The 25,155-nt window shown below is 40.1% G+C and overlaps 5 protein-coding genes and 1 long non-coding RNA gene across 6 annotated transcripts; all 6 read right to left on the reverse strand.

Moving 5' to 3' along the window:
• Positions 1-922: 922 nt before the first annotated feature.
• Positions 923-6,846, reverse strand: LOC103517880. The gene is made up of 7 exons (XM_008482929.2): positions 6,837-6,846; positions 6,363-6,552; positions 5,803-5,916; positions 5,101-5,288; positions 2,907-2,977; positions 1,683-1,811; positions 923-1,389 (listed from the first exon to the last, which is right to left on the reverse strand). The coding sequence occupies exons 1-6, from the start codon at positions 6,844-6,846 to the stop codon at positions 1,713-1,715; spliced, it is 672 nt and encodes a 223-aa protein (XP_008481151.1). The 3' UTR covers positions 923-1,389; positions 1,683-1,712.
• A 746-nt stretch (positions 6,847-7,592) lies between these two features.
• LOC103517881 (brefeldin A-inhibited guanine nucleotide-exchange protein 2-like) lies at positions 7,593-12,109 on the reverse strand. Its single transcript, XM_026829828.1, has 4 exons — positions 12,095-12,109; positions 11,584-11,687; positions 9,138-9,549; positions 7,593-7,881 (listed from the first exon to the last, which is right to left on the reverse strand). Exons 1-4 carry the CDS (start codon positions 12,107-12,109, stop codon positions 7,753-7,755), a joined length of 660 nt encoding a protein of 219 aa, XP_026685629.1. The 3' UTR covers positions 7,593-7,752.
• Positions 12,110-12,423: 314 nt separating this feature from the next.
• Positions 12,424-13,523, reverse strand: LOC113471002. Its single transcript, XR_003393866.1, has 2 exons — positions 13,421-13,523; positions 12,424-12,477 (listed from the first exon to the last, which is right to left on the reverse strand). It is a non-coding gene; the product is annotated as an uncharacterized LOC113471002 (long non-coding RNA).
• A 3,916-nt stretch (positions 13,524-17,439) lies between these two features.
• LOC113471000 (brefeldin A-inhibited guanine nucleotide-exchange protein 1-like) lies at positions 17,440-17,960 on the reverse strand. The gene is made up of 2 exons (XM_026829827.1): positions 17,805-17,960; positions 17,440-17,661 (listed from the first exon to the last, which is right to left on the reverse strand). Exons 1-2 carry the CDS (start codon positions 17,944-17,946, stop codon positions 17,444-17,446), a joined length of 360 nt encoding a protein of 119 aa, XP_026685628.1. The 5' UTR covers positions 17,947-17,960; the 3' UTR covers positions 17,440-17,443.
• A 992-nt stretch (positions 17,961-18,952) lies between these two features.
• LOC113471003 (serine/threonine-protein kinase Genghis Khan-like) lies at positions 18,953-19,977 on the reverse strand. The gene is made up of 3 exons (XM_026829829.1): positions 19,928-19,977; positions 19,533-19,784; positions 18,953-18,973 (listed from the first exon to the last, which is right to left on the reverse strand). The coding sequence occupies exons 1-3, from the start codon at positions 19,934-19,936 to the stop codon at positions 18,953-18,955; spliced, it is 282 nt and encodes a 93-aa protein (XP_026685630.1). The 5' UTR covers positions 19,937-19,977.
• A 301-nt stretch (positions 19,978-20,278) lies between these two features.
• On the reverse strand, positions 20,279-25,064 carry LOC103517884 (brefeldin A-inhibited guanine nucleotide-exchange protein 1-like). The gene is made up of 4 exons (XM_026829830.1): positions 24,909-25,064; positions 21,295-21,379; positions 20,575-20,775; positions 20,279-20,305 (listed from the first exon to the last, which is right to left on the reverse strand). The coding sequence occupies exons 1-4, from the start codon at positions 25,061-25,063 to the stop codon at positions 20,279-20,281; spliced, it is 468 nt and encodes a 155-aa protein (XP_026685631.1). The 5' UTR covers position 25,064.
• Positions 25,065-25,155: the final 91 nt, after the last annotated feature.

A 25,155-nucleotide genomic window follows, 5' to 3' on the forward strand; every position in this document is an offset into this window, starting at 1 on the left:
GTGTACACGGAACTGAAATCAAGGGGAAAATAACAAACTGATGGATCACTCATATTAAGCAACGTTGTGTGTGGTTCACGTCTGGGAGGGTGACCGCTTTGAACAACAAATGACTTGTCCTGGTGGATATTTAGGGGAAAGGTGGACCCTCGAGGTGACACAGGAGACCTATGCAGCCGACAATTTTAGGATCAAAATCAAGAGTGGGGGAAATATCTGCGCATGTGTTAGAACTTGGAGCTTTCTAGACAATGCTATTCGTACTTTGTGATGCTACTTTGATTCGTTTAAAGGTAGTGTAGGGGAATTTTTCCCCTAGTTTTCCGACTTGACTCCTCTTACTGAACTTTTCTCTGTGCTGATAAAGTTAGGTACCTGGGGTGGGCATTCGGGTGGGGACCTTGCATCGAGACAGTCTGGGTAGCTTAAACAAACCTCTCGCATTTTTTCTTCTTCTTTTTTTTTCGGGTTCAATTCCCGAAATTTATAGAAGTCGAGTATGTTTCTTCATCGACAGGAAGAAAAACGCAAAGATTAGAAGATTGGAAAAAAGCATTCAAGTTGCGGTTATGTACTGGGTTAGGCTATACCAGGACATAACAGAGAAAAAATCGATCCAAGTCCAGCCTAACCCAGTACATAACCACAACTTTAATCTAATAATATATTATTTTACAAATTCACAAATAAATACTGTAGATCCGAGGTGCACTCCACAAATGATTCTGCACTTTGCAATATATTTCTTGAAGTGTATTCTGAACCAAATAGAGGGTAAAACTTAAAGACATCAGTAGGGTTTCGTAACTTCGAGTTAAAATTAAAAGGGCGTCAGGCTTTGTAAGCGCTAGGTCGCGGGTTCGATTTCCGCTCGAAGAGGGATTCGGGACCATAAGGACCACACAATATTTCGTGAAGTGTATTCTGTACCAAATAGAGGGTAAACCTTAAGACATCAGTAGGGTTTCGTAACTCCGAGTCAAAATTAAAAGGGCGTCAGGCTTTGTAAGCGCTAGGTCGCGGGTTCGATTTCCGCTCGAAGAGGGATTCGGGACCATAAGGACCACACCCTTACACCCAAGATACCATCTTATAAGGCAGGGATTTCCAACTTCCAAGTGTATGCGGGCCACATGCTACATTGGCAGGTACTTCGCGGGCCACATACGCAGGGGAGCAGACCTGTATCCAGGGTTTTCTTGAGGGGATGGGGGTGGATGCTCCATTTTTGGATTCCACCCCCATAGTAAAAATCAAGCCCGAGAAGGCCCACCCTAAAAGCTTCGCGGGCTACAAAAACGGTCTGGAGGGCCACATGTGGTCCGCGGGCCGCTGGTTGGAAATCGCTGTTATAAGGCAAGAAAACAGCTATTATTTCAGCAATTCTAGGAATGAATAATGTTCGACCCCGATTTGGACTTACGATGCTGCCCTTCGTTTGATGGAAAATTTGCCCTTTGCGAGTTGAGAGACAAAAATGCGAAACTTGCTTCCGTCTGTGGTCTTCTTTACCGACACCTGGAACCAACAACAAACAGGGAAATTTAAGCTAATGTGTTTTCTCGATATTGAAAATAATGATAAATAAAGGAGCAACCTTTCAGATATGCAAATCTAGTTGGCTTAGCGCGTTTACCTTGTAAGTGCTAGTTCGTTAGATAAGGTTCGTTCTACACTTCCAGGAATGAATAATATTCGACCCCGATTTGGACTTACGATGCTGCCCTTCGTTTGATGGAAAATTTACCCTTGGCGAGTTGAGAGACAAAAATGCGAAACTTGCTTCCGTCTGTGGTCTTCTTTACCGACACCTGAAACCAACAACAAACAGGGAAATTTAAGCTTATGTGTTTTCTCGATATTGAAAATAATGATAAATAAAGGAGCAACCTTTCAGATATGCAAATCTAGTTGGCTTAACGCGTTTACCTTGTAAGTGCTAGTTCGTTAGATAAGGTTCGTTCTCGGAACGGCTTGCTAGCCTGTCCGCCTCTCTTCGATTTCAGGAAAAGGAGCAACCTTTCAGATATGCAAATCTAGTTGGCTTAGCGCGTTTACCTTGTAAGTGCTAGTTCGTTAGATAAGGTTCGTTCTCGGAACGGCTTGCTAGCCTGTCCGCCTCTCTTCGATTTCAGGACGATAAGACCTCCGTTGTCACAGTTCCTTCTATCAAACCTACACTTCTCCTTCGCCTTTCCCATGTTCAGACAAGGTCGACGCTTTTTGTCAGACATATGGTGTTCTCTTCGCTCGCAACCTTTGCTATTTCTTTAGCAAGGGAAATTTCAGGCTGGTCTACTCCCTGTTGTACCCCAGTTAGACCAAGCTGGTCCACTCCCTGTTTGTCTGTCTGTCAACCCCCCAGCCAAACTACTCTATCAAAACTATTGAAGAAAAAATAATGAGGAATTTTTAATTGTGTTAAGCATACTTAATAATAGTAATAAAAGACTTTTGAGTGGAAGGTAACCACTAGGCGAGGTTAACGCCGGAGGCGTTTTCTACCACCTAACCCTTAGAGCTCCATTATTATGTGTCCCCAGTCAGACCAAGCTGGTCCACTCCCTTTTTGTGTCTGTCAACCCCCCAGCCAAACTACTCTATCAAACCTATTGAAGAACAAATAATAAGGAATTTTTAATTGTGTTAAGCATACTTAATAATAGTAATAAAAGACTTTTGAGTAGAAGGGAACCACTAAGCGAGGTTAACGCCGGAAGGGTTCTCTACCACCTAACCCTTATTATTATCCATTATTATGTGGTCAAAATCTCGAATAAATGAGAATAAAATTCCATGACTCGGCTGGGATCGAACCCACGCCCTCCTGTTTACCAGGAGAGCGTCTGGGGTACTTGTCACAAATATCGTTCCCAAAATCCCAAATGAGAAATAAAAATACTCACAGCATCTCCGCTCACATATTGTACACTCATCCGTTGAGATTTTGATAAAACCACATTCACAATCTGACATTCTCATCCCATCTTGGAACAAATACTCTACTCATAGTACTTGAATGGTTAAGTCAAGCCATGTTCAATGATATACACCAGTCATCCATCTTATTTAGCTCCAGGAATCTCTGATCTGGTATGCTTTGACAGTTGATAACCTGCTGATGGATTAAGGCAGCAGCATCTCTCCCTCAGAGATTACGTTCACTGATCTATTTTATTTTCAAGGTGTTCACATCACTGTTGAACTGCCAAGGGTTTTTGTGATGAGTGGTATTTATCCTTGTCCTCACCCCCAGTGTAATGTGCCCAAAGGTCAAAGAATATGTAAGATTTGTGGACAGTTTCATGCCTTCACTGGAACAATGTTTTTCTCAGTAATATAGCATAGCACCCTTGTGTTCATAGTTCATAATATTCACCCTATGTTTCCATTTCAGTTTCGGGTTGGTGGAAGCAAGGATGGAATGAATACCCCGAGAATATGTTTGCTGCTCTCCATAGTGTTTTTGGGCTATCCCTAGGAGCATACTATATATATAACCATCACTACTATGGGACAGACATTAAAGAGTTCAAGGCAGAATATACAGGTATGTGAGGGTGGGCAAACTGCCAAGGGTTTTTGTGATGAGTGGTCACCCCCAGTGTAATGTGCCCAAAGGTCAAAGAATATGTAATATTTGTGGACAATTTCATGCCTTCACTGGAACAATGTTTTTCTCGGTAATATAGCATAGCACCCTTGTGTTCATAGTTCATAATATTCACCCTATGTTTCCATTTCAGTTTCAGGTTGGTGGAAGCAAGGATGGAATGAATACCCGGAGAATATGTTTGCTGCTCTCCATAGTGTTTTTGGACTATCCTTAGGAGCATACTATATATATAACCATCACTACTATGGGACAGACATTAAAGAGTTCAAGGCAGAATATACAGGTATGTGAGGGTGGGCATGCTATAACACAAACCACATGTGTCTAATGTAGCAGTTTACATTACTATAACATTATAAATGGTTTGGAAACACTCATCTTTTTTTTTTAACATTCAAGGTGTGAGTTAAAATTTGTAGCCAGGCTATGAAGCTGGGAACTTTGAAGGTAGCATAACTGCCTTGTAAGTGTTTAGTCACATGTTCAATTCCCACCCTTATCAAACTTTTAGAATTAGAATTTATTTGTTACTGTACAAACAAACATTCTGCCAGTCTTGCTTGGAGGATAGCACATCTACCTTGTAAGCATTGGACGGTAGCACATCTATCTTGTAAGCACAAGGTCACTTGTTTGATCCCTGCCTGGGTGGATTTTATCCTAAACAGATGAGGTTCATTAGACTGTGGGGGAAAAGGGACTTTTCAGTCCTATCCCAGCAGGATAAACAGGGTATATTCTATTCTATTCATTCTTGGAATGGCTTTCTTCTGGACTCCTCCTTCCATGTCAAGTATTTGGATTTACAGACAATGTCGACCTTTTATCCCTTGTTTACTGCCCGAATAGAACTGAAAATTCCCTTCAACCCCGCCGTCTAAACAAGGTCAACTAATTTAAGAAATTGATACGATAACACGACTATATAAAAAAGTGTTTCACCGCCTTTTCTATTTTGCAAACAAATGAAATGAGTACAATTTAGAGCTAGCCACTCACACTCCTACTGAAGGGCAGATCTAGGTTTGTCAGACCACCGCACTGGAACGTGCAGGGCGAAAAAAGCTTTCGACTTCAGACTGAGAGACCTAGAAGTTGGGTATAAAAAAGTGTTTCACCGCCTTTTCTATTTTGCAAACAAATGAAATTAGTGCAATTTAGAGCTAGCCACTCACACTCCTACTGACGGGCAGATCTAGGTTTGTCAGACCACCGCACTGGAACGTGCAGGGCGAAAAAAGCTTTCGACTTCAGACTGAGAGACCTAGAAGTTGGAAGCTATTTCTACCACACACATTCGGGCAGTCTGACTCACCTATGAAATGAAGTAACTTTCAAGATTCCTGTCCTGCACTTAAGTTCAGCAAGAACATCGTGGAAAATTATTGGGATGCACGTGGGAGAATGACCTAATGGCCGAGTTCCCGACATTTGAAAACAACACCAACAACAACTTTCAAGATGAAGTTCAAAATCAAACTTACCAGTCAACTCAATCGAGTGTCTCTCCGCCTCAATCAATTTTCTCTTCTCCTCCAAATCCACTATCAGGTTTTCTCGCAGTTCTATTTTCTTCTCTTCAAACTCCTTCACAGCTATTCGCTTCTCTCCTACATATTCCTTCTCCACAACCTCGATACAGTGGTCCCGCCATAGTGCGTTTGTACGGAGTCTGAGGGGGAAAAGAGGAAAGTATTTGTTTAGTATGGGTTTAAAGTCTGATCTTACCACAGAGATTCAGTTAATCCAGAGTTTAAGAAATACTGGCCTGTGTAAATCAAATGGGTGATGTCAAAGACAACCCTTGACACATTGGCCATTAGTGACCTTAGAAGGGGTTTAACCCTCCGTTTGGCGGTAAGCTATCCTAGCCTGAGTGAAGCTGGGAAAAGCCAGAAGCTCATGATACATTGGCCATTATTAGTGACCTTAGAAGGGGTTTAACCCTCCGTTTGGCGGTAAGCTATCCTAGCCTGAGTGAAGCTGGGAAAAGCCAGAAGCTCATGAGTGAGCTTAGAAGGGGTTTAACCCTCCGTTTGGCGGTAAGCTATCCTAGCCTGAGTGAAGCTGGGAAAAGCCAGAAGCTCATGATTGCAAAGATGGCTCACCCATCCACCTACCAAATATACTGGTCCATTCAAGATGCTTTAAGAGGAATGTATGTATGTATATTGTATAATACTTACCTATCTTTATAGTTCATTTCTATTTTCTTAAGCCGTCTGTTATATTCAGGGTGGCTGAAATCTCGTAACTGTTGGAGTTGTTTCTTTATGTTTGCCAGCTGATCTTGATACACTCTGTAATTCAAAAGAGATTAATTAAATTATAATTATATAATACATACTATGATGTTCCAAATTTTTGGAGTCTGGCCTACAGTAAAGGAGAAAAATAATGCTCAAAGGAGGATCGAAAAATGGAAAATCAAAATCACTGAAATCTTAATCTTAAATCAGGAGAGGGGACAATGGACATAGGGGTAGTAAACAAAAATTTCCCCTCGACCCCCACCCTTTAATCTCAATGTGGACACAACGCAGTGGATAACGTATAGAAATTTGAAAAAAGTGAGGCCAATTTTTTTTTTACCAAGGCAAGGGGTTCTCCAAAAAGAGGGGAAGTTTGAAAAAAGAATGGGCTAACTTCTCAACTGTTGTTCTCTAATCTAAAAAAAAAAAAACTTTGATCCATTGGCTATTTGAAAATTGATAAGAACTTCTGTCTACCAGGGATTATTACAGGCAAAGTGTTGGCGTTTGGTTCCTTCTTCCAGCTTACCTTAAACTCAAGATGGTCTTTCATCCAACTTGGGCTCAGTTGAGAAAAATCCGTCACACTACATACGGCAAAGGGAGTAAGTACTTGACCTCTATGAAACCATCGCCTCTCATACCATAGCTTTCCATCTTCTATCTTCACCTCGGATACAGCAGCTGAAAACATAGAATTACGTTTAGACATGTAAAATCTTATATTATAAAATCAAGATCCATTCACATTTCACACACTGATCGCTCTATCTCCTGAACCACAACACCTAGAAGTAAGTACCCTCCAATTATTTCATGTTCTTCACTTGTCCTTTGCAAACACTAATCTTCCCTTGGTACTTATGGTAAGTCTTGTTTGGGTTTTATATAACATCCACCAAGATAGTGTGATATTGTTCTCAGCATTGTACACTCATCTGTTGAGATTTTGATAAAACCACATTTACAATCTGACATTCTCATCCCATCTTGGAACAAATACTCTACTCATAGTACTTGAATGGTTAAGTCAAGCCATGTTCAATGATATACACCAGTCATCCATCTTATTTAGCTCCAGGAATCTCTGATCTGGTATGCTTTGACAGTTGATAACCTGCTGATGGACAAAGGCAGCAGCATCTCTCCCTCAGAGATTACGTTCACTGATCTATTTTATTTTCAAGGTGTTCACATCACTGTTAAACTGCCAAGGGTTTTTGTGATGAGTGGTCACCCACAGTGTAATGTGCCCAAAGGTCAAAGAATATGTAAGATTTGTGGACAGTTTCATGCCTTCACTGGAACAATGTTTTTCTCGGTAATATGCTGTAACTGCTAAGGTCTTATCATGCTGAAATCAAAAAGAGAAGGAAGACAGGGCAGAAAAAAGCCAGCTGTTTTGAGAACAAACCCTATCCCTTCAACACCTTGGGTGGGAATCAAACCTGCAATCTAGTGCTTACAACATAAGTCTCTAATCTTTGCCACACTTCTTACCTATAGTTACCAGACACAATGACCAACTAAAAATTAGTCTGCACACTCCAAACTGATGACCCATTTTTCATTGTACTATTTTACTTACTCCTTCATATGCTTATACCCTATGCTTCTTGCCTCTTCATCCTTCCTTAAACTCTCTACTGTAGAAGTTTCTATGGCTATGGTGAAAAACAAGAAAACTAATTTTATCCTGAGCGGATAAGGTTCATTCTCGGAACGGCTGGCCTTCTCCTATTCTATCCTGGCCTCCTTCTCTTTCGGGACGATAAGACCTTAGCAGTGACCTTTATCAAACCTTGAAAAAAAAAATGGCGCCCAAACGTCGAGAGTTCGTTACCCTGGCCCAAATTGAAACATTTAGTTATGAAACACTTATCTCTACAGCACAGCATACACAGTGCCCAGGCGTAGGAAATACTTCCTTAGGACGGAGCGTAGTTCAGGTTTAAGGTCGAAACACATTAGATCACAGAGGTGAGTGTAGTAAGCTGACGTGTGTACACGGAACTGAAATCAAGGGGAAAATAACAAACTGATGGATCACTCATATTAAGCAACCCAAGTTTGACCATTGTATTAAGTATACGGAAATCCTCATATTTTCTCAATCCTGAGTTGGTAAACCCTGGCATTCATGCATATAGAACAACTGCTGCAGCCTTTATTGACAGAGGTATTACCCTTAATTTAGTGATTTTTGTGGCAAGCTACCCTGCCTCATTACATTAATCTCAGACTACTGCTAGTGCCCAGTGGGGCTGGGAAAAGAAGGTTGGTTGGGTAAAATTTAAACTCAGCAGTATAATGGAAATCCTCATATTTTTCTCAATCCTGAGTTGGTAAACCCTGGCATTCATGCAATAGGTAGAACAACTGCTGCAGCCTTTATTGACAGAGGTATTACCCTTAATTTAGTGATTTTTGTGGCAAGCTACCTGCCTCATTACATTAATCTCAGACTACTGCTAGTGCCCAGTGGGGCTGGGAAAAGAAGGTTGGTTGGGTAAAATTTAAACTCAGCACAAATGACATGCAGGTAAGCTTTTTTAAGCACTCAAGAAAGAAAGAAAAAAATAATGATAACTTAAACTCAAGTTCACCTACCTTCATCGGACTCATCAAGATCTTCTTCCTCGTCAAAATCATACTCATCTGTGTTGTAACACTTCCAGGAATGAATAATGTTCGACCCCGATTTGGACTTACGATGCTGCCCTTCGTTTGATGGAAAATTTACCCTTGGCGAGTTGAGAGACAAAAATGCGAAACTTGCTTCCGTCTGTGGTCTTCTTTACCGACACCTGAAACCAACAACAAACAGGGAAATTTAAGCTTATGTGTTTTCTCGATATTGAAAATCTTATATTATAAGAACGAGATCCATTCACATTTCACACACTGATCGCTCTATCTCTAGAACCACAACACCTAGAAAGCTGAAATTTGGTAGGAATATTCCTTTTATGGTCTAGGTGTGCAATAAGAAAGGATTTTGCGAAAATCTAAACCGATCCTGAGATATGATCAATTTTTGATCGCTAAAATCACCATTAGAAATACACAGAGTGCGGAGACTGCGGGAGAGAAAACTTTTCCTCGCTCGCCTAATATTTGAGTTTCGTTTATGTTTTTAGTTTGATAACTACAAGTTCGGCCATGCCTTTTCCACAAGTTTGGCCATGCCTCGGGACAGGTAGACCTGACAGGTACACCTGATCAAGTCCGCCTGTCAGGTCTACCTGACAGTGAGTGGCTGGCCTTACCTTATCATCAGACATCTTCAATATCTTGGTCAATATTAGAAGCAGTAGGCTGGTCCACGCATCCCTATGCATTTCATATTGCAGGGATAGGAAATACTGCAAAGCTTCCTGATTCACACCTATGAGCTGTTGCTCAATGCTGCCCCATGAAGGTCGCATTTGTTCTGAGGTCGCCATTTTGAATAGGATGCGCAGAACACAGGCAAGACTTTGAGTCTCCTGCGCAAGCAAGTTGGGCTTCTCCTTGTAGTTGTAACCTGGAGGTAAAAAATAGAGATTTTGGTTTAAAAAGATACATTTTTTTAAAAAAGGTTTCACCGGGGGAACTGTAACTGCTAAGGTCTTATCGTCCCGAAATCGAAGAGAGAAGGAAGACAGGATAGAAGAAAGTCCGCCGTTTCCAGAACGAACACTATCCCATCGGGATAAAATCCGCCCCGGGTGGGAATCGAACCCGCGGCCTAGCGCTTACAAGGCAGACGCACATACATACTTTAGTTGAGGTAGGAAGATACTTTGGTACTATCTTATCGGGATAAAATTCGCCCCGGGTGGGAATCGAACCCGCGGCCTAGCGCTTACAAGGCAGACGCACATACATACTTTAGTTGAGGTAGGAAGATACTTTGGTTATGTTTCTTAATACCGAGCATACTGCCTGAATGATGAGTTGAATTTTCCTTTAAAATCGGAACCGATTCCAATGGTTCGCCATCCTGGATTTCCTATGGTGTGATAATTTAATTTATTAAGTTTCCATGGCGTAGTGGTCACTGCGCTCGCCTTGCACGCGGGAGACCCGGGTTCGATTCCCGGCGGGGTCAAGAAATTTGTATCATCCAAATGATTGATTCCGTGACTGGCTGTTGCGGGGCACACTCAATGAGTAGCTATGACATATAAATGCGCATAGCGACCGGTGCCAGCATGGTAGGTAAACATTGGATTTTAGGATTATTAGCATAACTGCCTTGTAAGTGTGTAGTCACATGTTCAATTCCCACCCTTATCAAACTTTTAGAATTAGAATTTATTTGTTACTGTACAAACATTTTAAGAAATGGAATAATAATAATAATAGTGCTTATTTATACTGCTTGTATAGGACTGAAAAGTCCCTTTACTCCAGCAGTAGGCTACTGCTATTATTGTGGTCAAATTCTCAAATTATATTGAGGATAAAATTCAGGCCGGACATCGATCACCGATCACTTGATGGTCGGCTTGACCATCATGACCCTTGAGAACCCTATTTTTAAGGGTTTACTGAATCACTAGTTGTATACCTCAACTCTATGAACAGCACTAACTTTCAAACCGGAGGTGCTGGGTTAAAATCCCGGTCGGGACTAAAATTTTGGCCTTTTTTGCGGTTTGGCAGGAATGTAAAATCGTTCTGGGAACGACTGGCTTTCTCCTATCCTGTCTTCTTTATCCCTCCGCTTTCGAGAAAATAAGACCTGCCTTGACCACTACACCACTGAGGAATACAACTTTATCCTAGCCCAATAAAATTTGTTCTGCCAGTCTTGCTTGGAGGATAGCACATCTACCTTGTAAGCATTGGACAGTAGCACATCTATCTTGTAAGCACAAGGTCACTTGTTTGATCCCTGCCTGGGTGGATTTTATCCTAAACAGATGAGGTTCATTAGACTGGGAAAAGGGACTTTTCAGTCCTATCCCAGCAGGATAAACAGGGTATATTCTATTCTATTCATTCTTGGAATGGCTTTCTTCTTTCATCCAGCAGTAAAGTGCTTTTTTTTAACCTTGTGTACAAACATTAACCACTACAACACCTTCTTTACTTGGACATTCAAAGTATCATTGAACCAAAAATAGTATATTGGTTAGCTACTTAGCTTGGTGGACTCCAGATCCAAAGGTTGCTGGTTCGAGCGCATGTTCTTACCTCGTGCGATTTCCTTCAGATCATTCTCAGCTTCCTTCTCATCCAGCGTATAGTACAAGACCTTTGTTGTTAGTGATACAGTTCCCTGATTTATTAACCCTTTTTTTTCCATCCCGTTTCCAGTCTTTTTTTTTACAAGACCTTTGTTGTTAGTGATACAGTTCCCTGATTTATTAACCCTTTTTTTTCCATCCCGTTTCCAGTGTGGCGTTCAGATGATCACCGATTGGCTGCCTACAAGGAATGGTATACACCAAATTATGACAAGACAGCCAAACAACAACAGTGAGCCATGGTGGGAGTGGAAACAAGCTAGTTGACTTTCAATGCAAAGGAAATGTAAATAATTTTGTTAATGGATTTGTCGAAACCTAGTTTAACAAGTTTACCCTTGTTTCTTTTGGTAAATTCCAATAGAATAAAGGTTAGAAAACGCTTAATGATCAAGAAGGAAAAAATGGGTTTTCCCAGACCAGGTACTTAGCTTGAAAGGAAGCACACCTGAAAATGATAACTTAAACTCAAGTTCACCTACCTTCATCGGACTCATCAAGATCTTCTTCCTCGTCAAAATCATACTCGTCTGTGTTGTAACGTCTGAGAGGGTGACCGCTTGGAACAACAAATGACTTGTGCTGGTGGATATTAAGGGGAAGGGTGGACCCTCGAGGTGACACAGGAGACCTGTACAGCCGACAATTTTAGCACATATCTCTCAGCCCCGTAAGGATAATTCTGGTTAAACACATTAGTTACAACAGATTAACTGGATCAAATTTTCGCGTGGTTCTGAAAGGATGACTGGGACAAAACGTTTTGCTGTTTCGGGATGCACTCAACCTCTTGTGGACTTTATCAAGGGGAAGATTAAAATTTCAGAGAAAAGATGAAGGGTCTAACAGTCTACTATGACTTCTTTTAACCTTCAAAAAAGTAACTTTTTGCTTCCTTAGGCCAGTCACTCACTACCAGGTAGACCTGACAGGTACACCTGATCAAGTCCGCCTGTCAGGTCTACCTGACAGTGAGTGGCTGGCCTTACCTTATCATCAGACATCTTCAATATCTTGGTCAATATTAGAAGCAGTAGGCTGGGCTGAACAATATTGTTTTTCCTCAGAGGTTTGATAAAGGGAACTGTAATTGTTAAGGACTTATCATGCTGAAATCAAAGAGAGAAGGAAGACAGGGCAGAAGAAAGCCAGCTCTTTTGAGAACAAACCCTCCCTATCCCTTCAAGGTCTTGGGTGGGAATCAAACCTGCAAGCTAGTGCTTACAACTAATAATGATAACTTAACTCAAGTTCACCTACCTTCATCAGACTCATCAAGATCTTCTTCCTCGTCAAAATCATACTCATCTGTGTTGTAACTGTTTGTATAGTACGGGGAAGACCCAGGAGCACACTTCTTGAATGTCATTTCCTGAAATAGAACAGAAATACATAATATAATTACTGAACAATATTGTTTTTCCTCAGAGGTTTGATAAAGGGAACTGTAATTGTTAAGGACTTATCATACTGAAATCAAAGAGAGAAGGAAGACAGGGCAGAAGAAAGCCAGCTCTTTTGAGAACAAACCCTATCCCTTCAAGGTCTTGGGTGGGAATCAAACCTGCAAGCTAGTGCTTACAACATTAGTCTCTTATCTTTGCCACACTTAGTAGTAGTAGTATATATTTTTACGCCTGTTATGACTAGCGCTTGCTAGTACTTGTAACTTTGAGGTTTTCTGGGCAATTCGGCGACTAGCTACCCGCCTCCTCAATTTAACCTCACCCAGCCTGAGTGGAGCTGGGAACCCAGCAGCACGCGGATTCCCCAGATGGTCACCATCCAGATACCAACCATGCGCAACGTTACTTAACTTCAGTGATCCGTTGGGAACTGGTGGCCCATTTTTCATTGTACTATTTTACTTACTCCTTCATATCCTTATACCCTATGCTTCTTGCCTCTTCATCCTTCCTTAAACTCTCACTGTAACTGCTAAGGTCTTATCATGCTGAAATCAAAAAGAGGAGGAAGACAGGGCAGAAAAAAGCCAGCCGTTTTGAGAACAAACCCTATCCCTTCAAGACCTTGGGAGGGAATCAAACCTGCAATCTAGTGCTTACAACATTAGTCTCTGATCTTTGCCACACTTCTTACCTATGGTTACCAGACACAACAGCCAGAATGATATTGGGCCTCAATGACCAACTAAAAATTAGTCTGCACACTCCAAACTGATGGCCCATTTTTCATTGTACTATTTTACTTACTCCTTCATATCCTTATACCCTATGCTTCTTGCCTCTTCATCCTTCCTTAAACTCTCTACTGTAGAAGTTTCTATGGCTATGGTGAAAAACAAGAAAACTTACTGCAGATGGAAATCTCAGGATTGTTGACAGTTGGAAATGTCAGGATGAAAGTTACAGGTCCATGTCAACGGATAGCGATGATGATTTTCAGTCCAATGTAAAGAGTAGGCTGGTCCACGCATCCCTATGCATTTCATATTGCAGGGATAGGAAATACTGCAAAGCTTCCTGATTCACACCTATGAGCTGTTGCTCAATGCTGCCCCATGAAGGTCGCATTTGTTCTGAGGTCGCCATTTTGAATAGGATGCGCAGAACACAGGCAAGACTTTGAGTCTCCTGCGCAAGCAAGTTAGGCTTCTCCTTGTAGTTGTAACCTGGAGGTAAAAAACAGAGATTTTGGTTTAAAAAGATACATTTTTTAAAAAAGGTTTCACAGGGGGAACTGTAACTGCTAAGGTCTTATCGTCCCGAAATCGAAGAGAGAAGGAAGACAGGATAGAAGAAAGTCCCCAGGATTGTTGACAGTTGGAAATGTCAGGATGAAAGTTACAGGTCCATGTCAACGGATAGCGATGATGATTTTCAGTCCAATGTAAAGTTCACTTTTCGAGACCACAGGAAAGCTTCGAGAAAGGCAAAAAAAATCAAGAAAAGTGATCTAAACTTTCAAAAATCACAGGAAAGTAGAGAAATTTTCAGGAAAAATCGAAAAATGGAAAATCAAAATCACTGAAATCTTAAATCAGGAGAGGGGACATAGGGGTAGTAAACAAAAATTTCCCCTTGACCCCCACCCTTTAATCTCAATGTGGACACAACGCAGTGGATAACGTATAGAAATTTGAAAAAAAAAGTGAGGCCGATTTTTTTTTACCAAGGCAAGGGGTTCTCCAAAAAGAGGGGAAGTTTGAAAAAAGAATGGGCTAACTTCTCAACTGTTCTCTAATCTAAAGAAAGTAGAGAAATTTTCAGGAAAAATCGAAAAATGGAAAATCAAAATCACTGAAATCTTAAATCGGGAGAGGGGACCTAGGGGTAGTAAACAAATATTTCCCCTTGACCCCCACCCTTTAATCTCAATGTGGACACAACGCAGTGGATAACGTATAGAAATTTGAAAAAAGTGAGGCCGATTTTTTTTACCAAGGCAAGGGGTTCTCCAAAAAGAGGGGAAGTTTGAAAAAAGAATGGGCTAACTTCTCAACTGTTCTCTAATCTAAAAAAAAAAACTTTGATGTTTGATCCACAGATCCATTGGCTATTGGAAAATTGATAAGAACTTCTGTCTACCAGGGATTATTACAGGCAAAGTGTTGGCGTTTGGTTCCTTCTTCCAGCTTACCTTAAACTCAAGATGGTCTTTCATCCAACTTGGGCTCAGTTGAGAAAAATCCGTCACACTACATACGGCAAAGGAAGTAAGTACCCTCCAATTATTTCATGTTCTTCACTTGTCCTTTGCAAACACTAATCTTCCCTTGGTACTTATGGTAAGTCTTGTTTGGGTTTTATATAACATCCACCAAGATAGTGTGATATTGTTCTCAGCATTGTACACTCATCTGTTGAGATTTTGATAAAACCACATTTACAATCTGACATTCTCATCCCATCTTGGAACAAATACTCTACTCATAGTACTTGAATGGTTAAGTCAAGCCATGTTCAATGATATACACCAGTCATCCATCTTATTTAGCTCCAGGAATCTCTGATCTGGTATGCTTTGACAGTTGATAACCTGCTGATGGATTAAGGCAGCAGCATCTCTCCCTCAGAGATTATGTTCACTGATCTATTTTATTTTCAAGGTGTTCACATCACTGTTGAACTGCCAAGGGTTTTTGTGATGAGTGGTATTTATCCTTGTCCTCACCCCCAGTGTAATGTGCCCAAAGGTCAAAGAATATGTAAGATTTGTGGACAGTTTCATGCCTTCACTGGAACAATGTTTTTCTCGGTAATATAGCATAGCACCCTTGTGTTCATAGTTCATAATATTCACCCTATGTTTCCATTTCAGTTTCAGGTTGGTGGAAGCAAGGATGGAATGAATACCCCGAGAATATGTTTGCTGCTCTCCATAGTGTTTTTGGGCTATCCTTAGGAGCATACTATATATATAACCATCACTACTATGGGACAGACATTAAAGAGTTCAAGGCAGAATATACAGGTATGTGAGGGTGGGCATGCTATAACACAAACCACATGTGTCTAATGTAGCAGTTTACATTACTATAACATTATAAATGGTTTGGAAACACTCATCTTTTTTTTTTAACATTCAAGGTGTGAGTTAAAATTTGTAGCCAGGCTATGAAGCTGGGAACTTTGAAGGTAGCATAACTGCCTTGTAAGTGTTTAGTCACATGTTCAATTCCCACCCTTATCAAACTTTTAGAATATCATGAATTACATATTTGTGGTATAGCGAGCTTTTTCACAACTTTTGTGGACAGTGCAGAATTACCAAGTGCCTCCTTTACTGATAATTCCCATTTTCCAGCAATCTTTTTACACTGATAATGCCACAACTTGCTATTCAATTAAAGTAACCACTCAACTGTCCTCACGAGGCTGAGTGCACGCCGAACTACAAGTACAGAGCCGAAAAAACTTCGACCCGTTTGGGAATCGAACCCGGGACCTTCTAGAATTAAATACCTGTTCTTCTTCTTGCTGATGATGAGTACCACTACTATTAGAATTAGCACCAGTGGTAAGTTGTTCTCTATGTAGGAGATCGGCCTGAGCTAGAGCTAATGTTTCCTGGAAAATAAAACACGGATTCCATTGATGTTGGATTTCACCAATATGTATTCAATCATTAGAACTCCTGTTAAGCTAACAGCCAGTTAAGTTCCATTTAATTTGTATTGGCTTAACAGGGCTGTTAAGCTAACGGGCTGTTTTCTTCCATTGATGTTGGATTTCACCAATATTTATTCAATCATTAGAACTCCTGTTAAGCTTTAAGCTAACAGCCAGTTAAGTTCCATTTAATTTGTATTGGCTTAACAGGGCTGTTAAGCTAACGGGCTGTTTGAGGCTGGAAAGAAGGTTGGTGAAATCCACCACGAAAGTTTTTATACAGAGTGTCCCGCGAACGACTGTACGACGCTTGAGGGTTGATGCAGGACCTAAAGGGCTATCAGGAAAACCTATTTGGTGGGGTCCGGTTTTCAACAGGGGCGGAGTTATTCAAAACTTTCTGTTTTTCAACCATTTTCATACCTTGTCCTCTTGAAACGCTTATATCTTTTGAACTAATAAAGATAATGAAAAACTGATTGAACAATTGAAAAGAAAAGAATATTTGGTACAAGATAGGTCTCACTTATTCGGAAACGCCTTCCTTCCAACACAACCAGAGGCTTGAGGAAAAGATTTTTTGGTATCTCTTTACAAACTACCATTTTTTCAATTCAAATTTTCTTCAATTTTCCACTGAAACCTATTGAATTTCTCCTGATAGAAAAGTAAACGAGTCGATCATTATTGAGAAGTGATTGGGATAGAGTTCGTTTATCACATGACCTGTGGAGAGAGAATGAGTCAAGTTAGCTGGGATAGTGTTTTGACGGTGTCTTGAGACGAGTCGATCATTATTGAGAAGAGATTGGGATAGAGTTCGTTTATCACATGACCTGTGGAGAGAGAATGAGTCAAGTTAGCTGGGATAGTGTTTTGACGGTGTCTTGAGACGAGTCGATCATTATTGAGAAGTGATTGGGATAGAGTTCGTTTATCACATGACCTGTGGAGAGAGAATGAGTCAAGTTAGCTGGGATTTGGTTAGGGTTAGCTGTTCTCGTGCCTGTTTATAGTCCCACAGCCAGACACTAGTCTACTCTCTGTTCAACGTCCCCTAGCTAGACAATGAATTACAAGTCGAACAGTTTCATGTATTTGTTAATATTAAGACATACCTGAGGTTTCCTATGTATACAGTCAGCACAGGATTTGATGAGACTAATAGAATCCATACTGATGGACGGGAAGTTGCGTGCCTGTTTATAGTCCCACAGCCAGACGCTAGTCTACTCTCTGTTCAACGTCCCCTAGCTAGACAATGAATTACAGGTCGAACAGTTTCATGTATTTGTTAAGATTAAGACATACCTGAGGTTTCCTATGTATACAGTCAGCACAGGATTTGATGAGACTAATAGAATCCATACTGATGGACGGGAAGTTGGAATTGCACGCGAACTCGGATAGTGTTTTGACGGCGTCTTGAAACGAGTCGATCATTATTGAGAAGTGATTGGGATAGAGTTCGTTTATCACATGACCTGTGGAGAGAGAATGAGTCAAGTTAACTCTTTTTGAATTCGGGACGATAAGACCTTTGGCAGTGTTCCCTCGATCAAATCACTTGGAAAAAAAAAACACACACACACAAAAACGAAGCAAAAAAAAAAACAAACAGACTTACCAGTAGTATGGAAAGCTAATTCTACAATAGACTTGTCGCTGTCCGAAGCCGCCAAATGAAACACAGAGAAGATGTTTTTCCAGCCTGAGCGAATGTTACGGGCCTGAGAGTTCACCATCTGAGCGATGCATCGAACCACCATGTCCCGGATTGTGACGCTCCTGTGAGGAACCGCGAACGAGATTAGAAATGTTAAACATAATGGCAGATATGCATTTTTTTTTTACTCAGGATTTTTGAAAAGGGGCAGCTCCATCTAACCCAAATTTCAATATCAGGCCAAATTCCATGTAAAATGTGGCTACTCAGGATTTTTGAAAAGGGGCAGCTCCATCTAACCCAAATTTCAATATCAGGCCAAATTCCATGTAAAATGTGGCGAAAAAACTAAATAGAAAGTCAAAACTGTTAAAGGAAATATTTTCAAAAGATCGAAAATTCAAATGGAATTTGCCCTAAAAAAGGTTCAAACAATCGTGATGTCATATTAATAAAAATAATGAGATCTTGAGTGGAAGGTAATCACTGTGCAATGTTAACACCGGAGGCATTCTCTACCACCCAACCCTCAGAATTAAATTATTACGGGGTCGATTTATCGAATAAATGCGGATCAAATTCCATGCCTCGGCTGGAATTGAACCCTGGCCCTCCTATTTACCATACGAGCATCTTGACCACTACACCACCAAGGCAAGCCATCAAAGTACACAAATATTTGCTGCTGAATATAATAATTATTACGAGGTCGATTTATCGAATAAATGCGGATCAAATTCCATGCCTCGGCTGGAATTGAACCCAGGCGCTCCTATTTACCATACGAGCATCTTGACCACTACACCACCAAGGCAAGCCATCAAAGTACACAAATATTTGCTGCTGAATATAAATTTAGGCCCTCCTATTTACCATACGAGCATCTTGACCACTACACCACCAAGGCAAGCCATCAAAGTACACAAATATTTGCTGCTGAATATAAAGAGGTATTGAATTTTATCCTCAATATAATTTGAGAATTTAACCACAATAATAGTAGTAGCCTACTCTGCTGGAGTAAAGGGACTTTTCAGTCCTATGGGAGCAGTATAAATAAGCACTATTATTATTAATAAAATTTATTGACGGACTGCCCAGAGTTTGAGCTACCAAAACGACACAGCATACTTCTCAGACAAAATTGTTACATTTAAAATGAGGTTGAATTGATTTTAAAATAAAATAATCAAATTAATTGGGTACCTATAAATCATCCACCTAAGGTTGAGTGCAAAGGTTGTTGGCGTTTAGCATGGTAGGTAAACATTCGATGGATTATTGAGATCTAGTTCATCCCGAGGCATGGCCAAACTTGTAGAAAAGGCATGGCCGAACTTGTAGAAAATAATAAAAAATACGGTCGCGCTGCGCGCTCCTTATTAGCTGCATAGTTATCAAACTAAAAACATAAACGAAACTCAAAATGTTGGTCGAGAGCGGAACATTTCTCTCCCGCAGTCCTTTCTTATTGCACACCTAGACCATAAAAGGAATATTCCTACCAAATTTCAGCTTTCTATGTGTTGTGGTTTAGGAGATAGAGCGATCAGTGAGTGAAATGTGAATGAGTGAATGGATCTTGATTTTATAATATAAGATTTGCAATATCCTACATTGCTGTAGTGAGCACCAAAAATTGTGATATAATAACACAAAGAAATTACATTGATTATAACGATAACTCACCTGTTGTTTAACAGCTAGGGCAAGGCAATTCTGAGTGCGGGTATGCTTGTCACTTACCTGTCGTTTGACAGCTAGGGCCAGGCAATGCTGAGTGCGGGTATGCGTGAGAGGTCCGGTAGTGAACGACAGACATCCCTTGGTCTCTGGTATCTTCACCCATTCTACCTCATCCCCATCCAGCGCCCTAACCGGTACCAAACGTACATAGCGCTGTTTACCGGCTAGAACTACCAGGAGCTGCTCCTCAGGGATGTAGTCCATCTGGTAGATCTTCTTTGTGTCTCCTACACGGGCGATTTCTGAGGAAATAGGAGAAGAGTTATAGTTGATTAATTCATCAGACGTACATAGCGCTGTTTACCGGCTAAAACTACCAGGAGCTGCTCCTTAGGGATGTAGTCCATCTGGTAGATCTTCTTTGTGTCTCCTACACGGGCGATTTCTGAGGAAATAGGAGAAGAGTTATAGTTGATTAATTCATCAGACGTACATAGCGCTGTTTACCGGCTAAAACTACCAGGAGCTGCTCCTTAGGGATGTAGTCCATCTGGTAGATCTTCTTTGTGTCTCCTACCCGGGCGATTTCTGAGGAAGGTTTTAGGTATAGGTTTAAGCAATTTTACGTTAATTTCTACTAAATGATTACAATACACAACACTCTCCCAAGTTACGATGGTAACTTCTAAGAGAGTGTATCTTAAGCTAGGTACATTATGATATTTTAATGACGGATAAGGTTGTCTGTTCTACCTCTCAGTCGGTACGAAAGTAGACTGTAGAAATGGGACCCTTACGGAAATAAATTGAGAATTTGACCACAATAATAGTAGTAGCCTACTGCTGGAGTAAAGGGACTTTTCAGTCCTATGCGAGCAGTATAAATAAGCACTATTATTATTATTATTATTTATTAACCATTTTGTTCGTTTGTAATCTAAATTTTGTCCCTCTTTCATTGTTTTATATGGAATTTCAATTATTTCAACTTTCGATTATATCAACTACCCTCGGTCCCAATTAGTTGAAAAAATCGAGGTTCTACTGTAATAATGTCAACATCTAATAATAATGTTAATTTTTTCTTTCTTACTTGTTTGCCTGGTTTATTGGCGGACTTCATTTTGATCTCCTGATCGGCTATCTCATCGTATATTTTGCTTAGATATGCCTCAGGCAGGTCCTGACTATCACTGATACCTCGGTTGAGACGAATATACTGCTCCTTGGTCATTTTACTTTTCACCTGTGAAGAAAATGGGGCAAAAGCTGATTAGTTTGATCATTCAAACAAACTTATTACTGCTTGAAATTGAGTTGGGAAATAAAGGGAGATATTATTGCCTCAGGCAGGTCCTGACTATCACTAATACCTCGGTTGAGACAAATATACTGCTCCTTTGTCATTTTACTTTTCACCTGCAAAGAAAAGAAGAAAAAAAAAAAAACATTCGGACAATTTTAATATGTTCTGCAAAGTAGGTATTCGGACGAACGACAGTGGTTGGGTTAATTATGCGAAGAGAAAAAAATACTAGGAGACCGCTCTTGCTTGCCATGCAGAAGGTCCCGGGTTCGAACTCCCACATCGACAAAAAAGAATACTCGTTTTCGATTGCAAATAGGTACATATATCAACGGGTTACTTTCTGGAGTTTTTGATGTTGTGTTGACCCAGCACCTAAATGATGGAAAGTATTGTGTCTCTTCTCGCCAAAAAAAAAAAAATGTCTAAAAATATTGAGAAAAAAAATTATTAACTAACCTGAGGGGAATGCAGGTCTGTAGTGAGCATAATGATAGAGTACGCGAGAACATAGGCCGTGTCTGCACTGGCGAAAATTCCGTTGCTGAAATCAAAATTAAACAGCAAATTAGAACGATACTAGTGGACAAAAAGTCTGGTGTGAACATCACACGACTACGGAACTACAAAAAAAAATCGAACCGGAATTTTTTGGACTTACAAAAAGTGACTCAGATGTAAGTTTAATTTGGACCGTGTCAGGGTATACCTACCCTCTAAAATACTTCCTAACTGAGATAACGAGCAAAAAGTGCAAAAGTTCGGTTTTCTCTATTTTTCTTACTTATGACACCTACTCACCTTTCACTTAGGAGGTTGGAATGAAAATAAAATAGTCGGAGGCCGTACATCTAATAATGAAACCGATATATTGGAACAAGTTCTCCTGTAGGAAAACAGTCGATCTTAGAGTCAAAGCCTGTGTAGCGGCCCTGCACAACTCTGGTGTAGTGAATTTCAAGCATTCTGGCTTGAATAAAATTAAATCTGCATACCCAAATCTATTACTTTACGGAACTACAAAAAAAATCGAACCGGAATTTTTTGGACTTACAAAAAGTGACTCAGATGTAAGTTTAATTTGGACCGTGTCAGGGTATACCTACCCTCCTTGACCTGGTGCTTTCGACGACACAATAATTTATATCTATATCTATTCAGTGAGCTAAGATCTGAGGTAGCATCCAGGGGGAGTCCTACCCAAAGGTGAGGCACGGATATATGATAACAGCTTTTGATCGATATCTCGGTTAGGAAGCATTTTAGGGCATATGTTCATAGAGTAAAAAAAGTCTTGTATTGACCCCCGAGAATCTATCAAGGTAAGCTTTTGAGTTATTATTTCTTCTATCACCGAAGGGTCTTGGATTGGGTTTACGTACATACATTAATTACTTAAACATTCAATATAAATATCAGGGTGGTTCGTGATTTGCGAACCACGCTTATATCTCAGAAACGGCTAGGAATTAAGGAATGAAATAAAAACCGATATTTTGGAACAAGTTCTCCTGTAGGAAGACAGCTGTTGATCTTGGAGTCAAAGCCTGTGTAGCGGCCCTGCACAACTCTGGTGTAGTGAATTTCAAACATTCTGGCTTGAATAAAATTAAATCTGCATACCCAAAGGTCCACAAGCACGGATTTATGATAACAGCTTTTGATCGATATCTCGGTTAGGAAGCATTTTAGGGCATATGTTCATAGAGTAAAAAAAGTCTTGTATTGACCTCCTGGATCTATGGTTTGAGTATTCTAAAAAAAAAATTCCGACCACCCTGTATATCCTGCAGAGCTAGGGCTGAAAAGTCCCTTCCCAAGCAATCAAACCGAAGAAAAAAAAAACATATTTTTACAGTCTATGGAAATAAGTTTAAAATGGAATAAGTTTATGGGAATGCAGTTATTCATTTCCTAAATTTTCTAAAAAAAAAATTCCGACCACCCTGTATATCCTGCAGAGCTAGGGCTGAAAAGTCCCTTCCCAAGCAATCAAACCGAAGAAAAAAAAAACATATTTTTACAGTCTATGGAAATAAGTTTAAAATGGAATAAGTTTATGGGAATGCAGTTATTCATTTCCTAAATTTTCATATTTTTACAGTCTATGGAAATAAGTTTAAAATGGAATAAGTTTATGGGAATGCAGTTATTCATTTCCTAAATTTTATTTGGACTTAAGTATAAAAATTGGGCTAGTTGAAGGGTAAACAAATAACTACTGTCACTGCGACCTGTTTAGATCTTTTATGACTTACCCTTCACTTGTCTAGAAGAGCCTTATACTTCTTACGAAGGCCAGGGTTCTTTTAGGACTGATTTCTTTGACTTCTTTAGGTGTTATGACAATCCTTGAGAAGTAAAGCAGTGTTTGTGAGAGGCAACACCACATTCGCACATGATGTGTTCTGCCGTTTCTGGTGCCTCTTTGCATAGACGGCAGGTAGGGGTCTCAGCTATACCCTTTTTTTTAGGTGGTAACTGAGGCTGCAATGATCCGTGTAAAGGCCTGTAATTAGCCTCAAGTCCTCTTTGCTAAGACAGAGCATTTCTTGAACTCTTTTGAACGAATGAGTAATGAACTTGGTAACTCACCATCCGTGTGCGCCACATTGATCAGTGTCTTGATGGTCTCGATATTCTTCGCCTTCATCTCTGTGATGGGAGAATTCGCCGTGAGTAGCGTGAATCGCGCCAACGCCTGTACGTACGCATTGCGCTCCAGCGTCAAATGGAATATGCATGCAATCCGGATTGCGCACCGGATGCCCTCCAGACAGAGGGACGCAATCTCCGTGTCGTCACAGTTCTGCAGACCGACGCTGAATGCGGCCAGGAACGGCGTCCAAGCCATCTGCCCCGAGGGAAATGGGAAGAAAGTGTTAGAGAGAAACTATCAATAACCTGCCTCGGTGGTGTAGTGGTCAAGGCGCTCGCCTGGTAAACAGGAGGGCGTGGGTTCAATCCCAGCTGAGGTATTGAATTTTATCCTCAATATAATTTGAGAATTTAACCACAATAATAGTAGTAGCCTACTCTGCTGGAGTAAAGGGACTTTTCATGCATTAACGAATTTGCCTATTGTTTTCCCACTGTTTGATTCGATATTTAAAATGTGATGAACTTCAATCCTAACAATTTTGGTTTAAAACTGGATACCCTTGGAGACTCTATCGCGACTAGGGAAGCCCGTAACAAACATATAGCTAAGATAATATCAAAAGCATCTAGTTCTTCGCTCAGAAAATGTTTACACGTTTACAGTCAGTTGGGTTAGTTACGGTAGGTCTTAAGAGAGACTTGCAACTTCGACTTTGTAGATTTCTTTCCCAGAATATCCTAGAGTCAGTTGGGTTAGTTACGGTAGGTCTTAAGAGAGACTTGCAACTTCGACTTTGTAGATTTCTTTCCCAGAATATCCTAGAGGAAGATAAAGATCCTCATTTTTGCGGGTCATATTTCGTTTCGACAGTCACCCAAGATACTTTAGAAAACCTTTTAGAGTCCGTCACCGAATAAAATTTGACCCATATGTATGTACATACATAAACATATGATATATTAAGACAATAACATGCGAAAATAACTGATACACTTACCCTACAAAAAAAAACATTAGGTACATCAGTCTCTTAATTTCTGATATAAGTACATGAAAGTAAAATCAAAAAATCAAATCAAGAATAATAATAAACTACACCGGAAGATACGTTAGGTCACCGTCACCGAATAAAATTTGACCCATATATATGTACATACATAAACATATGATATATTAAGACAATACCATGCGACAATAACTGATACACTTACCCTACAAAAAAACATTAGGTACATCAGTCTCTTAATTTCTGATATAAGTACATGAAAGTAAAATCAAAAAATCAAATCAAGAATAATAATAAACTGAATATTAAACAAATTAGGTAGGTACATAGGTACTGGTTTTCTCTAATCACGATCGAATAACTGGGGGCTAAAAAATTCCCGGAGGGACGGGCTCAGCTTGTTAGAAGCTTTAACTATGCGTTAAAACATGTCGTTCGCGCAAAACTCTCTTAGTTTAAACTCACTTGGGATTATTTTCGCAATATCGACTAGCGAACTTTTCCATCAATCGATCGATCTTCTGTGCTTCGCCCGGCAATCGGAAGCCTTCCAGGAAATATCTCAGAGCGGACACTAAATCCCGACCCGCGAACTGCATTTGATCTACATAGGCGTACATTACCTGAAAATAAGATATTTTTTTTTTTTTTTAATTATTTTTTTTTTTTTTTTTTTTTTTTTTAAAAATTTATCCTTTAAATCACTACATGA

The sequence above is a fragment of the Diaphorina citri genome, unplaced genomic scaffold (assembly GCF_000475195.1).
Source record: "Diaphorina citri unplaced genomic scaffold, Diaci psyllid genome assembly version 1.1 scaffold2000, whole genome shotgun sequence".
Taxonomy (NCBI): domain Eukaryota; kingdom Metazoa; phylum Arthropoda; class Insecta; order Hemiptera; family Psyllidae; genus Diaphorina; species Diaphorina citri.